A 14,242-nucleotide genomic window follows, 5' to 3' on the forward strand; every position below is an offset into this window, starting at 1 on the left:
CTTACAGGCAGTGGCAGGAATTGAACCCAGGTCGCTGGTGCTGTAAAGCTAACCACTACACCACTGTGCCACTCTTCTCATTACTACCATCAAGGGACCCGTACAGTATTTTAGGGCCATGGACCCCTACCATTAACCGAGGGTCCACGGACATCAGGCTGGGAACCCCTACCATAAACAACACCTCATTAACATGCTCTCTATCTACACTAATTATTTATTTGTATATTTCTTGTTGCAACCTATAATATTTAGATATACAGATACTTTACTGATCCCAAAGCATTACAAGTGCACAGATGAACAAATACGGGAGGGAGGGAGGGAGGGAGGGAGGGAGGGAGGGAGGGAGGGAGGGAGGGAGGGAGGGAGGGAGGGAGGGAGGAAGGAAGGAAGGAAGGAAGGAAGGAAGGAAGGAAGGAAGGAAGGAAGGAAGGAAGGAAGGAAGGAAGGAAGGAAGGAAGGAAGGAAGGAAGGAAGGAAGGAAGGAAGGAAGGAAGGAAGGAAGGAAGGAAGGAAGGAAGGAAGGAAGGAAGGAAGGAAGGAAGGAAGGAAGGAAGGAAGGAAGGAAGGAAGGAAGGAAGGAAGAAAGAAAGAAAGAAAGAAAGAAAGAAAGAAAGAAAGAAAGAAAGAAAGAAAGAAAGAAAGAAAGAAAGAAAGAAAGAAAGAAAGAAAGAAAGAAAGAAAGAAAGAAAGAAAGAAAGAAAGAAAGAAAGAAAGAAAGAAAGAAAGAAAGAAAGAAAAGAAAGAAAGAAAGAAAGAAAAAATAAAAAATAAGTTACTCAAACAGTCTAACAGGAGGGGGCCACCACTTCTCAGGCTATAACTTGGTTCATTATAGAGGCTACTGTCTGAGGGTAAGAATGACCTCCTATATTGCTCTTTGGAGCAGCGCAGTTGTCGTAGACTTTTACTAAAAGCGTTCCTCTGTTCAGCCAAAGTGGCATGCAGACTGTGAGAAACATTGTGAGGATTTTCCGTAGGGTCCTTTGTTCTACCACAGGCTCCAGTTTGACTCCTATAACAGAGCCAGCCTTTCTAATCAGTTTATTGAGCCTGTTGGCATCTCCCATGTTGATGCCATTGCCCCAGCACACCACCACATAGAAGGTTGTACTGGTGACAAAAGACTGTCATGCACTGCACTGCTGCTGCAAAACAACAAATTTCTTAACATGCATGTATCATTGGTAACAAACCTGGAACATCCATCATCTGCATTGTTATAAGTATAAATAGATAGGATACACACTGCATTAAAAAATCCTTCTCTCTTCTCTGAGTCTTTACAAATTAACTTATAACAGTATCATCAGGTAACAGACCTGTCTGCAGCTGGGAACAGTTTTCACTGTGAGAAATCACGAGGATCCGTGACCCATGCCCTGAATCCGTTCTCCCTCTCTCCACACAGCCAACGTTCCACATCCCTAGTACCACATGAATCAATCCCCACCGCTCCCTCTCCTGAACAGATTTTACTCCCCGCATTGTTGCTTAGTGTGAGACCCCGAACTGAACACAAACCTACCCACCCAATTCCTAACCAATGCTTTATAAAGATTTAACATAACTTCTTGCATTTCTATTTTCTGCTTCTTTATATAACGTTCATTTTCAACACCATTCTGTACTGGATGGGCTGCAGTTAAGTTCAATATACAGCACTGAAACCTCAGTCCTTGAGATCTTGCAAATAGCCAAACTTTCCAATCATTCATTTGATATCACAACACTCCTTCATCGTCACACCTAAGAAATACTCACTCCCACCATCCAGGCCCAGCTACACAGTTTGATAAGGAAACTCACCATCCCCCCTCTCCGTCCAGGTGGGAAATCACCACCTCCTCACCAGTGTCACCCGCGACCCAAGACCAGGATACGAGAGTGACCTTACCTTGCTGTGCTTGCCAGCTGTCGACAAACGGCCGTCTTTGTTCAGCGAGCTTGAAGCGGCCCTGTTTGAGAATCCTCTGTCAGTCTGTCGGGGAAATGGAAGCCAACATGTGTATTTAGGGTTTGAAGGAAAGCCTGTTTATATTTCAGCTTCTGTCAACAGCCAATTGTATTTATATTTGGAGCTGCAAATGGCTATTAATAAATGAGCAGTTCCCAGCTACGTGATCTCAATACTTGCAGCAGATTGAAGAGCTCTGAGATGCTGAGGGATCTGGTGTTATGGTACATCATTGGCAAAGGATTAGTTTGAGGTGCAGCTAACTAACAGAATTTTGTTGCTTATTGTGAGAAGAACTTAATACAAAAGTGCTCTATTATCGGTGGAACCTTATCTGGAGAACCGTATTGGTCTTATTTAAGAAAGGCTAATAATGCCTCATCAGAATTCAAAGAGGTTTACAAGACTAACACTTGGAGTGATTGTGTTTCCTCATGAGGAAGGGTGGAGAGGCCAGACTTTTATTCCCTAGTCCTGAGGAGGGGGCAAGGACTTAACGGAAATATACGAGGTTTTGAGAAATGTTGGCAGGCTGCGCACAGAGAAAATGTCCTCTTATGGGAGAACCTAGAGGTCACTGTTGAAGACTAAGAGGTCACCCATGATGTGGAGACGTTAAATTTTTTAAAATCCTCTTCCTCAAAGACGGTAAGGCAGATTCAAATTATTTTTAAGCCAAATATAGATGGATTCTTGATAAACAAGAGGGTGGAAGGTCAGCTGGAATGCAGAAAATAAATTAGCTGTGACCTTACAGAACTGTGGAGCTGGCTTGAGCAGTCCTTTCCTGATCCTAATTTAAATGTCTGTACGTACAGTTTATAACATGGTAAATTTTAACCTTCTGTGTTTGCTAGTGTGACGAGAAGTAAGGACTTTTTTTTTTCCCCTGACTGTTGGCTGTGTTCAGTTCTTCAGTAACATCTGACTGCTTATGGCCTAAAACGCTGGGAAATACTCAGAGCTGCTGATCAGATGGACTCCGGAAGGCGTCATACTTTCAATTTGGAGAGATATCAAAGGATGAAACTGGTGGCACATTGAGGACAAGCTATTGATCTGGAAGTGTTCAGAGGGCACATATAATGGGCAAGAGCTAAATTCTGGGAGATTGTGTTGGGGGTGGATTGTGCCTTCACTGCGGATGGTGAAGCTGAAAAATCAGACGTTTCCACCCCCTTCCTACTCTTCTCACCTATCTATTACTCCCCTCCTCCTTCCCTTTCTCCTATTGTCCACTCTCCTCTCATATCAGCCCTTGATCTTTCCCACCCACCTGGCTTCACCTATCACCTTCCAGCCAGCCTCCTTCCCCATTCCCCACCTTTTCATTCTGGCATCTTCTCCCTTCCTTTTCAGTTCTGAAGAAGCATCTTGACTGTTTACCCTTTTCCAAAGATGCTGCCTGGCCTGCTGAGTTCCTCCAGCATTTTGTGTGTGTTGCATCAAATATAAAACACTGGAAATATTTAACAAGCCATGGCTAATGGAGGCAATGTGTAAAGTCAATGACTCCATAAGAGCAGAATTGGGCCATTCAGCCCATCATCTACTCTGCCATTCTATCAAGGCTGATTTATTATCCCTCTCAACCCCATTCTTCTACCTTCTCCCTGTAACCTTTGACGCCCTTACTAATCAAAAACACATCATCCTCCCACCTTAAATAAACCCAATGATTTGGCCTCTACAGCTGTCTGTGGCAATTAATTTCACAGATGCACCATGAAATTCCTCCACATCTCAGTTCTAAAGGGACTTCCTTCTATTCTGAGACTGTGTCCTCTAGCCGCAAACTCCCATGACTAGAAACATCTTCTCCATTTCCGCTCTATCCAGGCCTTTCAACATTCGATCACTTTCAATGAGATCCTCTCCATTCTTCTAAACTCCAGAGTCATTAAATACTCCTCATACATTAACCCTTTCACTCCCAAGATCATTCAACAAAGCAGTTGAAAACTCTTCAACAAAAGAGTTCCTTTAAACTGAAAGGTTCCTTTGCAGAAAAATTAACCCGGCTTTTCCCTCCACTGATGCTGATGGGCCTGCTGAGTATTCCGCCATTTCCAACTCCTCTTTCAGGTTTCCAGCACTCTCACAAAGCGTCCCTTCCATTGTCACAGAGCCAAGTTCGGTGTCAGGTCAGAACCAAGCCACTGAAGGGTGCAAAATGAGAGCTACTAGCAGAGTAAGTGAGTGGCTGTTGTGCTAAGTGGGATTCAGTGTAGGCAGGTACAAGAGCATTCAAAATAAAGTCATCGTGCATGGTGAAAGGCTGGTGTTACCAAAGGTTAAGTAGCATAGCTTAATTGGGTACCGAAACTAAAGGTGTACAGGATGATAAGAAGCACAGATTGAGCAGATAGCCAGAGACTTTTCCCCAGGGCAGAAATGGCTAATACCAGAGGGTATAATTTTAAAGTGATTTGGAAGAAAGTATAGGGGGAACATTAGAGAGTGTTGGTTGCACGGAATGCCCTATTGGAGTGTTGGTAGAGGCAGCAAGGTTTAAGAAACTCTTAGAAAGGTACGTGGATGATAGAAAAATAGAGAGCTATGGTGGAGAGAAAGGCTAGATTATCTTAGAGTAGGCTAAAAGGTTGACACAACGTCATGGGGAAAAGGGCTGAACTGTGTTATGCTGCTTATGTAGTGTTCTACGTAAAGTTCTGGTTTTTAAACTGTAGGTTGGGAGAAAAAGGAAGTTATACTGCTGTTTTATTGGACCCCGGTCTGACTACACTCCACCATTCAATGAGGTTGTGGATCTCTTGAGAATGAACTCTGTATAGGCAGTGTCCAGATTACGACAAGGTCCCTTTCCTGAAAACTGGTCGTAAGACAAGACGTGCGTGTGGGAGAGGATCAGAGAAACATCGGTCATGGGATTGCGAGCAGACGCAGAAACAGCGGCCGACAGCCAGGCTCACTGACTCCGTGAGTGAACGAGCGAGTCCGCTCGGTGCTCCCAGCCCTGTTTGGCTCCACCCAGCATGATTGGCGGGGCGGGGGAATAAGGGAGAAAACACAAGTGCAAATACTCCATTTCCGCTTGGTAGATGCTTGCAGCAGGCAAATCCATCCCCATCCTCCAACCCACCGGTCTCCCAAACACTACTTTGTATCCACAAACTCTCTATAAATCAGGAGGTTGTAAACCAGGGAGTGCCTCTATACTTGCCTTTAACCATTCTCCAAAGACTTTATGTAACCAATGATATATATATTTTTTGTAGATTACAATGCATAGTACAGCCCATTTAGTCCACAATGTTGTGCCAACCTTTTAACTTACTCTAAGATCAATCTAACCCTTTCCTCCCACATAATCCTCTATTTTTCTATCATCCGTGTACCTATCTAAGGAGTTTCTTAAACGTAGCTGCCCTCTGACACCATGCAACATGGCATTCCATGCACCCACCACTCTCTGTGTAAAAACAAAACCTACCAAAAGTTTCTTCAGATATATAAAGTCTAAAAAAGAGGTGAGAGTGGATATCGTGTCGCTGGAAAATGATGCTGGAGAGGTAGAAATGGTGGATGAACGGAATAGTATTTCGCTACATTCTTCACTGTACTATGCCAGAAGTTTGAGAACATCAGGGGGCAGAAGTGAGCAAAGTTGCCATTACTAGGGGGAAGGTTCTTGGGAAACTGAAAGGTCTGAAGGTAGATAAGTCAACTGGACCAGATGGTGTACACCCCAGGGTTCTGAAGGAGGTGGCTAAAGAAATTGTGGAGGCATTAGTATTGGAATATGCAGATAGTATAGGAAGCACAATTTAAATGTACCTAGATGATACCTGGAATCTAAGTTACAAGGAGACATGCCGCAAACTTGAATTGTATTCCCTGCAATTTAAGTGACATGATTGGGAAAAAGTATTAAGGTAAAGAGGGATAATTTATTTTGACTGGACTAGGGGCTTAGTTTAAGAATTAGATTGAATTTAGACTCACAGAGTCATAGAATGTTTCCTACAGCTGTTCAGCCCATCAAGTCCGTGCCAGCTCCTGGTTCTGCTATCGTACCAACGCTATTGCCCAGAAAACTTTCTCTTATATACCAACCCAACTTGCTCCTCCCCACCAGAATTCAATTGACCTTGTAGGGAATCAGTTTCTGATCATAACTAACATTCCTGCTTACATTCTGTGCTCTCTGTCCCTCAGCCACAATAGTCCCCAACTGTCTACCATTTCCGGCCCTGTCATTGTGTAGTACATAGAAACACAGAAAATGATCATGGCTGATCATCCAACTCAGAACCCTGTACTTGCTTTCTCTCCATACCTCCTGATCCCTTTAGCCACAAAGGGCCATATCTAACTTCCTCTTAAATATAGCTAATGAACCGGCCTCAACTGTTTCCTGTGGCAGAGAATTCCACAGATTCACCACTCTCCGTACACCCCTAACAGGCCTCTCAACATTCCCTACCTCAAGGGGAGAGTCTGACACAGGAACTGCAATCCCACAGCCCAGAAAATCTTTTCCAAACCTTCATATTCTTCCCAAACTGTGGTTACCAGAATTGGACTCCATACTCTAGTTAAGCCCTCAAGATGCTGGAGGAACTTGACAGGTCAGGCAGCATCTATGGAGGGAAAGGAATAGATCGCATTTCAGGCCAATTAGGATTCAGTCTTGGCCCAAATCATTGACTGTTTATTTCCCTCCATAGATGCTGCCTGACCAGTAAAGTTCCTTCAGCATTTTGTGCGTATGGCCGAAGAAACTTCAGAATTCCTCGTAATGCCATATCCAAGTTGTTATCTATTTTCATCCTATGCCTTACACTGGATGGACAGTGATGAAAGGTATCAAACTCGCAGGGGGATCTGAGTTAGCTGAGTAAGTGGGCCAAGGATGGGCAAATGGCTGTCAATCCAGATAAGTGTGAAGGGTTGCATTTTGTAAAGTCAGACAAGGGTAGGACATGTACAGAGAATGCTGGGCTCGGGAGAGTGTTGCGGACGTTGGAGTACATGCACATATTTCACTGAAAGTGGTGTCACCGGTAGACAGGGTGGTGAAGAAGACATTTTTCATGCTGGCTTTTACCAGTTAGTGTGGCATGTGGCCAAGTGGTTAAGGCGTTGGAGAGGTTGGGCAGCCTTGAAATGTAGGAGACTGAGGGGTGACTACATTGATTTGAAAGTGTATTTGATAGGTTTGTTTCCTTGAACTTGCAATCTGTGGCAATCCACTCAGTCTATGCTGGAAAATATTTGTTGGTGATTAGTAGCCTTCTTCGAAGCATCCTTCTATACCTCTTGCACCTAACACCTCCCAGCTTCTCACTTCATCCCGCCCCTTTCTTCCTCATCTGGTTTCACCTATCACCTGCCAGCTTGTACTCCTTTCCCTCCCCTGCACCCCCAACAGTTTTGGGGTTCTTCCTGCCCCCCCCTTCCTTTCAAGGTGCTGGAGGAATTCAGCAAGTCAGGCAGCATCTATGTAGGGAAATGAACAGATGGCATTTGGGGCTGAGACCCTTCATTAGGACTCGATCTTGGCCCAAAACGTCAACTGTTTATTCTCCTGCATAGATGCTGCTCTGTATTTCCAGCATCTGCAGAATCTTTTGTGTTTCTGAGGGCCATTTTCGATGCTGTTTCAGTCTATTATTCTCTAATGTAGCTGATTCTGCACTCTACTCACTGTTGATGACATGAAGGATTACTTCTGCTTTACTAATCCTTTTCCCAAATATCCTGAGTTACAAAACACTTCTACACAGAAAGAATGTTAAAACCTTGGAAACCGCCTTAGCAACTGGCAACGGGTGCTGGGACAGTAGACGCTGGTTACAAAAGGATTTTGGGGGAATAGGCAAAAACAAATATGAAGGTCCACCCAGGGTCTGAACGCCTGACCTACGGATTCCCCATATATACAGGTATGATCAAGTGGTTGGAAGGTGAGGAGGATGAATAGGGACAAATTTGACAGTTGCTGTGGATCCGCAGCACATGACCACAAGAAACTGCAAAGGGTCATGGGCACAGCTCAGCACATCACAAGAACTAGTCTACAAGCCCGGGGACTCTGTCCATACTTTATGCTGCCTCAGTAAAGTAGCCAGCATAATCAAAGAGCCCACCCACCCTGGATGTTCTTTCTTCTCCCCACTCCCATCAGACAGAAGATACAAAAGCCTGAAAGCACATACCACAGGCTCAAGGACAGCTTCTATCCTACTATTATCAGACTCTTGATGAACCTCTTGGCCTTAACATCAACCACATTATGATCTTGCACTTTATCATTTACCTGCACTGCATTTTTATTTTTTTTTTGAAATAAAAATTATCCTTTTTCTTTTAAAAACCCCAAATTGAAAAAAAAAACAAAATATACTAAACTAAACCTAAACTAAAAAGAAAGCAAGCTGGGCTATTCAAAAAAAATTATTAGTGTCGTCAACTCTGCTCCTCTACTCAAGTTAATGAATAATATGAAGGAATCGGAAAAGGTCAAATTACTTTCTGTGAAAGTATTGAATAAAAGGCCTCCAGGTTTCTTCAAATTTAACCGGGGAATCAAAGGTACCACTTCTAATTTTTTCTAAATTTAAACAGGATGTGGTTTGAGAAAACTATTGAGATGTAGTTGGAGGATTTACCTCTTTCCAATTTAATAAAATAGATCTTCTAGCCATTAAAGTAGCAAATGTAATCATCCGCCGAGCTGAAGATGGCAGATCAATCACTGGTGATAGGGTGAGGTTGTAAATCAATATGCAAAACTGTAGAGAATGTATCAAAAATATCTTTCCAAAATTTTTCTAAGAGGGCAGGACCAAAACATATGAGTCAGAGAGGCTACCTCAGATCGACAGCAATCACAAATCGGGTTTATATGTGAGTAAAAACGAGTTAATTTATCTAGTTTTCACACTTTATTCTGCATTGTTATTGTTTTACCGTATACTAGCTGAATGCACTGGCCAGTGATCTGATCTGGATGAACAATTTGCAAGACAAGCCTTTCACTGTACCTTAGTACATTTAACAATAATAAGCCAATACCAGGACTAATCTTCTACTGCGCAGGGATGCGATATTTCTCTCCCACTCCCTCTCTGCTCACTGAGCTGCAACGATTGGGGGCTGTGTCCAGCCAAGCAGAGGGGGTAGTGATGAGCAGTCCCTCTTCCCTCCTCTGCTCACTTTCCCGGTCACCTGTTTCTGTGACCCTCTCCCACAAACTTTCTCTGCTCATTTCTGACTTACAAACAGTTCCGGCTATGTTGTAACCAGGGATTGTCTTTCTGGGAGTTGGGTCAACAGCCTCAGAGAGCATTGGGGCATGTTCAGAAGGTTAAGTAGCCTAACCCTGGTCCTATGTTCATGTACCTTTCCATTCTTATCTGCTGTCTGTTTGGAGACACCCTTGTTCACTGAATTTGAGATGGTCCTACTGGAGAATCCTCTGTCCACCTGCAAGGACACATTTAGACATTTTAGAAACTCCGCTGTGAATGGCGGTAATAAATAATAGCAGCAGAGTGAATGATAGAAAGTTGCTTCCTGATTGGGAAGTCAGGGGAATAAGGCATCTGGGAGGAGAGGAGGAGAAGTGGGGTATGGGAGGTGAAGGCAGAGAGAGGAGGAGAGTTCAGAAGGTGAGGGGTTAAGGTCCAAGAGGTGGTACAAGGGGAAAGTCACCCAGAGGAGAGAGGGGTGAGTACAGAAGGTATAAGGGGAGAGAGGGGAGGTTTTGAAGAGGGTGAGTGGTTGGAGATTTTGGAAGGCGGAGAGGAGATAAGTGATTCAGGAGAGAGGTAGAGAATTACAGATGTGAGAAGGCATGGCCCCATGTGGAGTTAGATGGATTCCTAGCAGCGCTGGACCACAGAACGGGAGCAGGTTTGGACGGAGGGACTGACAGAGAGTTAACAGGCATGTGCCAGGATCGAGTTCTGGAGTGGGCACTGAGGGCACGAGAGTTCAAAGTTTCATCGGTGACTCTGAAGGCAAAGCTCTGATCACAACTGCTGGAAAAGGTCCTGGCAGCAGCTCAGAGCAGGAGATAAGGAGTGAATCTGCAACCCAGAGGGATAACCGAAGGATGCTTGATTCAACCTGTACCGATGGTGGCTCGTGGAATCTCCCCAGGGATTCGGCAGCTGGCTGCACTTCCTCACCATGGAACCACAATCAGCAGGAGCATCAGTACCTTTGCCATTCTCCTAAAGCCCCACAGAGATGGTGATGGACTTTAGGAAGACTAAGCCTGCATTGCTCCCTGTTACTATTGATAGTGAGGATGTGGATGTGGTGAAAACCTAGGGGTGCACCTGGATGACAGACCTGAGTGGGACACCAACACAGAGGCTGTGTGCAAGAAGGGCCAGAGTCACCTCTACTTCATGAGGAGACTGAAATCCTTTGAAGTTCGCAGGCCTGTCCTTCACATGTTCCACCAGTCTGTTGTCAGTACAATCTTCTATAAGGTAGTGTGCTCGGGCAACGGCATCAACACGGGTGATGCCAACAGGCTCAATAAACTGATTAGAAAGGCTGGCTCTGTTATAGGAGTCAAACTGGAGGCTATGGTAGAACAAACGACCCTACGGAAAATCCTGGCAATTCTGGACAATGTTTCTCACCCTTTGCATGCCACCTTGGCTGAACAGAGGAGCATTTTCAGTAACAGACTGAGACAACTACACTGCTCCAAAGAGCGCTACATGAGGTCATTCTTACTATCAACCATTAGGCTCTATAATGAGTCAACCTATAGTTGGGAAAGTGATGACCCCCCGTTAGACTGTTTGTGGTTACTTATTTTTTATTCTTCCTACTTCTCTTCCAATATTTATATCTGTGCACTTGTAATTCTACTGTGACACTGTAATTTCTTTTGTGATCAATAAAGTATCTACCTTTCTACCAACCATCCCAACACGTGCACCCATAGACAGTCATATCAACCTCCCAGGAAAACCCTGCTCCTGGGGCACAGGACCAGCACCTTCAGGGGGGAGCCAGCAGGGAAAGTGAGGGCAGCCCTGCCATCATCAACCCACACTCTAAAACCCACTTTACCCTCTTGTCCTTTTTGGTCCCCTGCTGACATACATCTCTGCTCAGTGAGTTGGAGATGGGCCTATTAGGTAAACCTCTCTCAGCCTGTTAAGGAATGAGAGGCAGGGAAGTGTTCTCAAGATCATTTTATAGAAAGCACACACACTCGCACCCCCCCCCCCAGGTGCCTAAGACTTTTTACACAGTACTTTAGTAATTTTAAGTATTGCACTGTACTGCTGCAAAGAAAAAGCAATTTCATGACATATGTGACTGTCGATAAACCTGATTCTGATATGGGTCTCTACTGTAGACTGAGAGTGGGAAGGGGGCAGGGAGAGGGGAATTGTGGTTGGGAATAAGGAGAAGGGAGAGGGGAGAGAGCAGGAAGCACCAGATAGATGAATGTAATTATCAATAAACCAATTGTTTGAAATCAAATCACCTTGCCTGGTGTCTCAGTGCCGGAAGAGTCTGTGTCCGCATCACCCCCTGCCCCGGCAGTCCTTCTCTGCCACCTGTTCCCCACCCCTGGTCCAGCACTCCCCCCTCACTATTCCTATTACATAAAGTGTAAAAGAGAGACAAGAGTGGATACCAGACCACTGGAAAACGATGCTGGAGAAGTATATTGGAGGACAACAAAATGGCGGATGAACTGAATAAGTATTTTGCATCAGTCTTCACTGCGTTAGACTCCAGCAGTATGGTGAAAGTTCCAAGTGTCAGGGGGCATGAAGTGTGTGAAGTTGCCATAACTAAAGAGAAAGCTCTTGGGAAACAGAATAGTCTGAATGTAGATAAGTCACCTGGACCAGATGGTGTACACCACAGAGTTCTGAAAGAGGTGGTTGAAGAGATCGGAGAGGCATTAACAATGATCTTTCAAGAATCACCAGATTCTGGAATGGTTCTGAAGACTGGAAAATTGTAAATGTCACTACACTCTTCAGGAAGAGGGAGAGGCAGAAGAAAGGAAACTATAGGCCAGTTAGTCTGACCTCAGTGTTTGCGAAGATGTTGGCATATCAGGGTGCTTGGCACCACGTGATAAAATAGGCCGTAGTCAGCATGGTTTCCTCAAGGGAAAATCTTCCCTAACAAAGATGTTGGAATTCTTTGAAGAAATAACAAACAGGATAGACAAAGGAGAATTAGTTGATGTTGTGTACTTGGTTTTCAGAAGGCCTTTGACAAGGTGCCAAACATGAGCCTTTTTAACAAGCTATGAGCCCATGATATTACGGGGAAGATTCTAGCATGGCTGATTGGCAGGAGGCAAAGAGTGAAAATAAAGGGAACCTTTACTGGCTGGCTGCCGGTGACTAGTGGTGTTCCACAGGGGTCTGTGTTGGGACCGAATCTTTTTACATTATATGTAAATGATTTGGATGATGGAATTGATGGCTTTGTTGCAAAGTTTGCAGACAAAATGAAGATTGATGGAGAGGCAGGTAGTTTTGAGGAAGTAGTACAGAAGGACTTAGACAGATTAGGAGAATGGGCAAAGAATTGGTAAATGGAATACAGTGTCAGGAAATGTATGGCAATGCACTTTGGTAGAAGAAATCAAAGGGTTGATTATTTTGTAAGCAGAGAGAAAATACAAAAATAACTGAGGTGTAAAGGGACTTGGGAGTCCTTGTGCAGGATTGAATTTGCAGGTTGAATCTGTGGTGAGGAAGGCAAATGCATTGTTAGCATTCATTTCAAGAGGACTAGAATATAAAAGCAAGGATGTAATGTTGAGACTATAAAGTACTGGTGAAGCCTCACTTGGAATATTTATTGTGAGCAGGTTTGGGCCCCTTATCTTAGAAAGGATGTGCTGGAACTGCAGAGAATTCAAAGGAGGTCCATGAAAATGATTCCAGGACTGAATGGCCTGTCATATGAAGAATGTTTGATGGCTCTGGGCCTGTATTCACCAGAATTCAGAAGAGTGAGGGGTGACCTCATTGAAACCTATCGAATGGTGAAAGGCCTTGACAGAGTGGATATGGAGAGGATGTTTCCTATGGTGGGAGAATCTAAAACCTCAGAATAGAGGGGAGTCCTTTTAGAAAAGAGATGAAGAGGAATTTCTTCAGCTGGAGAGAACTCTAATCCTACAAGAAGCCAATTACCACCTTATCAGTGTATCCCAAGGCAGACTGTCTGGGATATCCCTAGTCTGTGCAGCCGGACTAGGTCACCCATGGATGCAGCATCGGCCTTACCTTTTCCTGCTTGTCTGCTGTCTGTGGATAGACTTCTTTGTGTGGTGAGGTGGGCTTGGTCCTGGTTGTGAATCCTCTTTCAGTCTGTGCAGGAAGTTAAAATAAAGTCCTTTCACGATCTGAGGCTGCACCCACTGCTCAAGTTATCACTTCTCAGTGCCCATTGGTGGTATCACGCCATCACAGTGTGTCCTCCTGCTCCCTCAGTACAGTCCCGAGGCGGCAGGACCAGTGCAAAGGAACAGACGAGAACACCAGGAGTTGTGGGTTAAGTCTGCAGATTTCCAGAGAGAATCTGCAACAGGGTTCACTTGCAAGCTGACAATGACCACAGAGAAATTAAACCAGGGACCACTGTTTAGAGGGAACAGTTGGATATTGGAACTGTGAGGGAGGGGTTGGGATGGGCTGGACACTGGCACTACGGAGCATGGAACGGATTGAACACTAGCATTGAGGGCTGGGAACAACTGGACACTGGCAACGTGTGGGATGAGATGGGTTGGATAGTGGCGGTGTGGGCTGGGAGTAACTGGACACTGAAAATGTGGAGGGTGAGATGGTTTGGGCACTGGTGGGAATAGCTGGACAGTGTGTGTGTGTGTGTGTTAGACACTGGCACTGTGTGGCATGGAATGGACTGGACACTGGCATTGTGGGGTGAGAGCAATTAGATGCTGGCAATATGTGGAATGAGATGGTTGGACACTGGCAGCGTAAGGAATGAGAAAACCTTGACTGGCAGTGTGGAAGATGGGAACAGATGAGTGGCAGTGGACTGGTAGTGTGAGTGATGAGATGGGTCAGATCGTGGCAGTGTGGGTGGGGATATTTGGACACTGGAAATGGGGGATAAGATGGTTTGGGCACTGGCAGTGTGGGGGATGGGATGGGTCAGGTAACAGTTGGACACTCTCAGCGTGGTGGGGTGAGAACAACAGAACACTGGCACCTTGAGGTACGCTGATTAGTGAGATACCACCTACCAGAAATTAGTGACAGACACTGTCATTGAAACAGG

At 44.8% G+C, this 14,242-nt stretch overlaps 1 protein-coding gene across 2 annotated transcripts in view; it reads right to left on the bottom strand.

Annotated features, from left to right (window-relative positions):
- The window catches only part of LOC132383042 (TRIO and F-actin-binding protein-like), a 289,971-nt gene that overhangs the window by 141,459 nt on the left and 134,270 nt on the right, over positions 1–14,242 (bottom strand). For both annotated transcript variants that reach the window (XM_059953752.1, XM_059953753.1), the window contains exons 13-15: positions 13,222–13,305; positions 9,329–9,412; positions 1,901–1,984 (exon numbers count right to left, since the gene is read on the bottom strand). In XM_059953752.1, the coding sequence (XP_059809735.1) occupies positions 1,901–1,984; positions 9,329–9,412; positions 13,222–13,305 (252 nt within the window). The remainder of the gene's footprint in view (positions 1–1,900; positions 1,985–9,328; positions 9,413–13,221; positions 13,306–14,242) is intronic.

The sequence above is a fragment of the Hypanus sabinus genome, chromosome 29 (genome assembly GCF_030144855.1).
Source record: "Hypanus sabinus isolate sHypSab1 chromosome 29, sHypSab1.hap1, whole genome shotgun sequence".
NCBI lineage: Eukaryota > Metazoa > Chordata > Chondrichthyes > Myliobatiformes > Dasyatidae > Hypanus > Hypanus sabinus.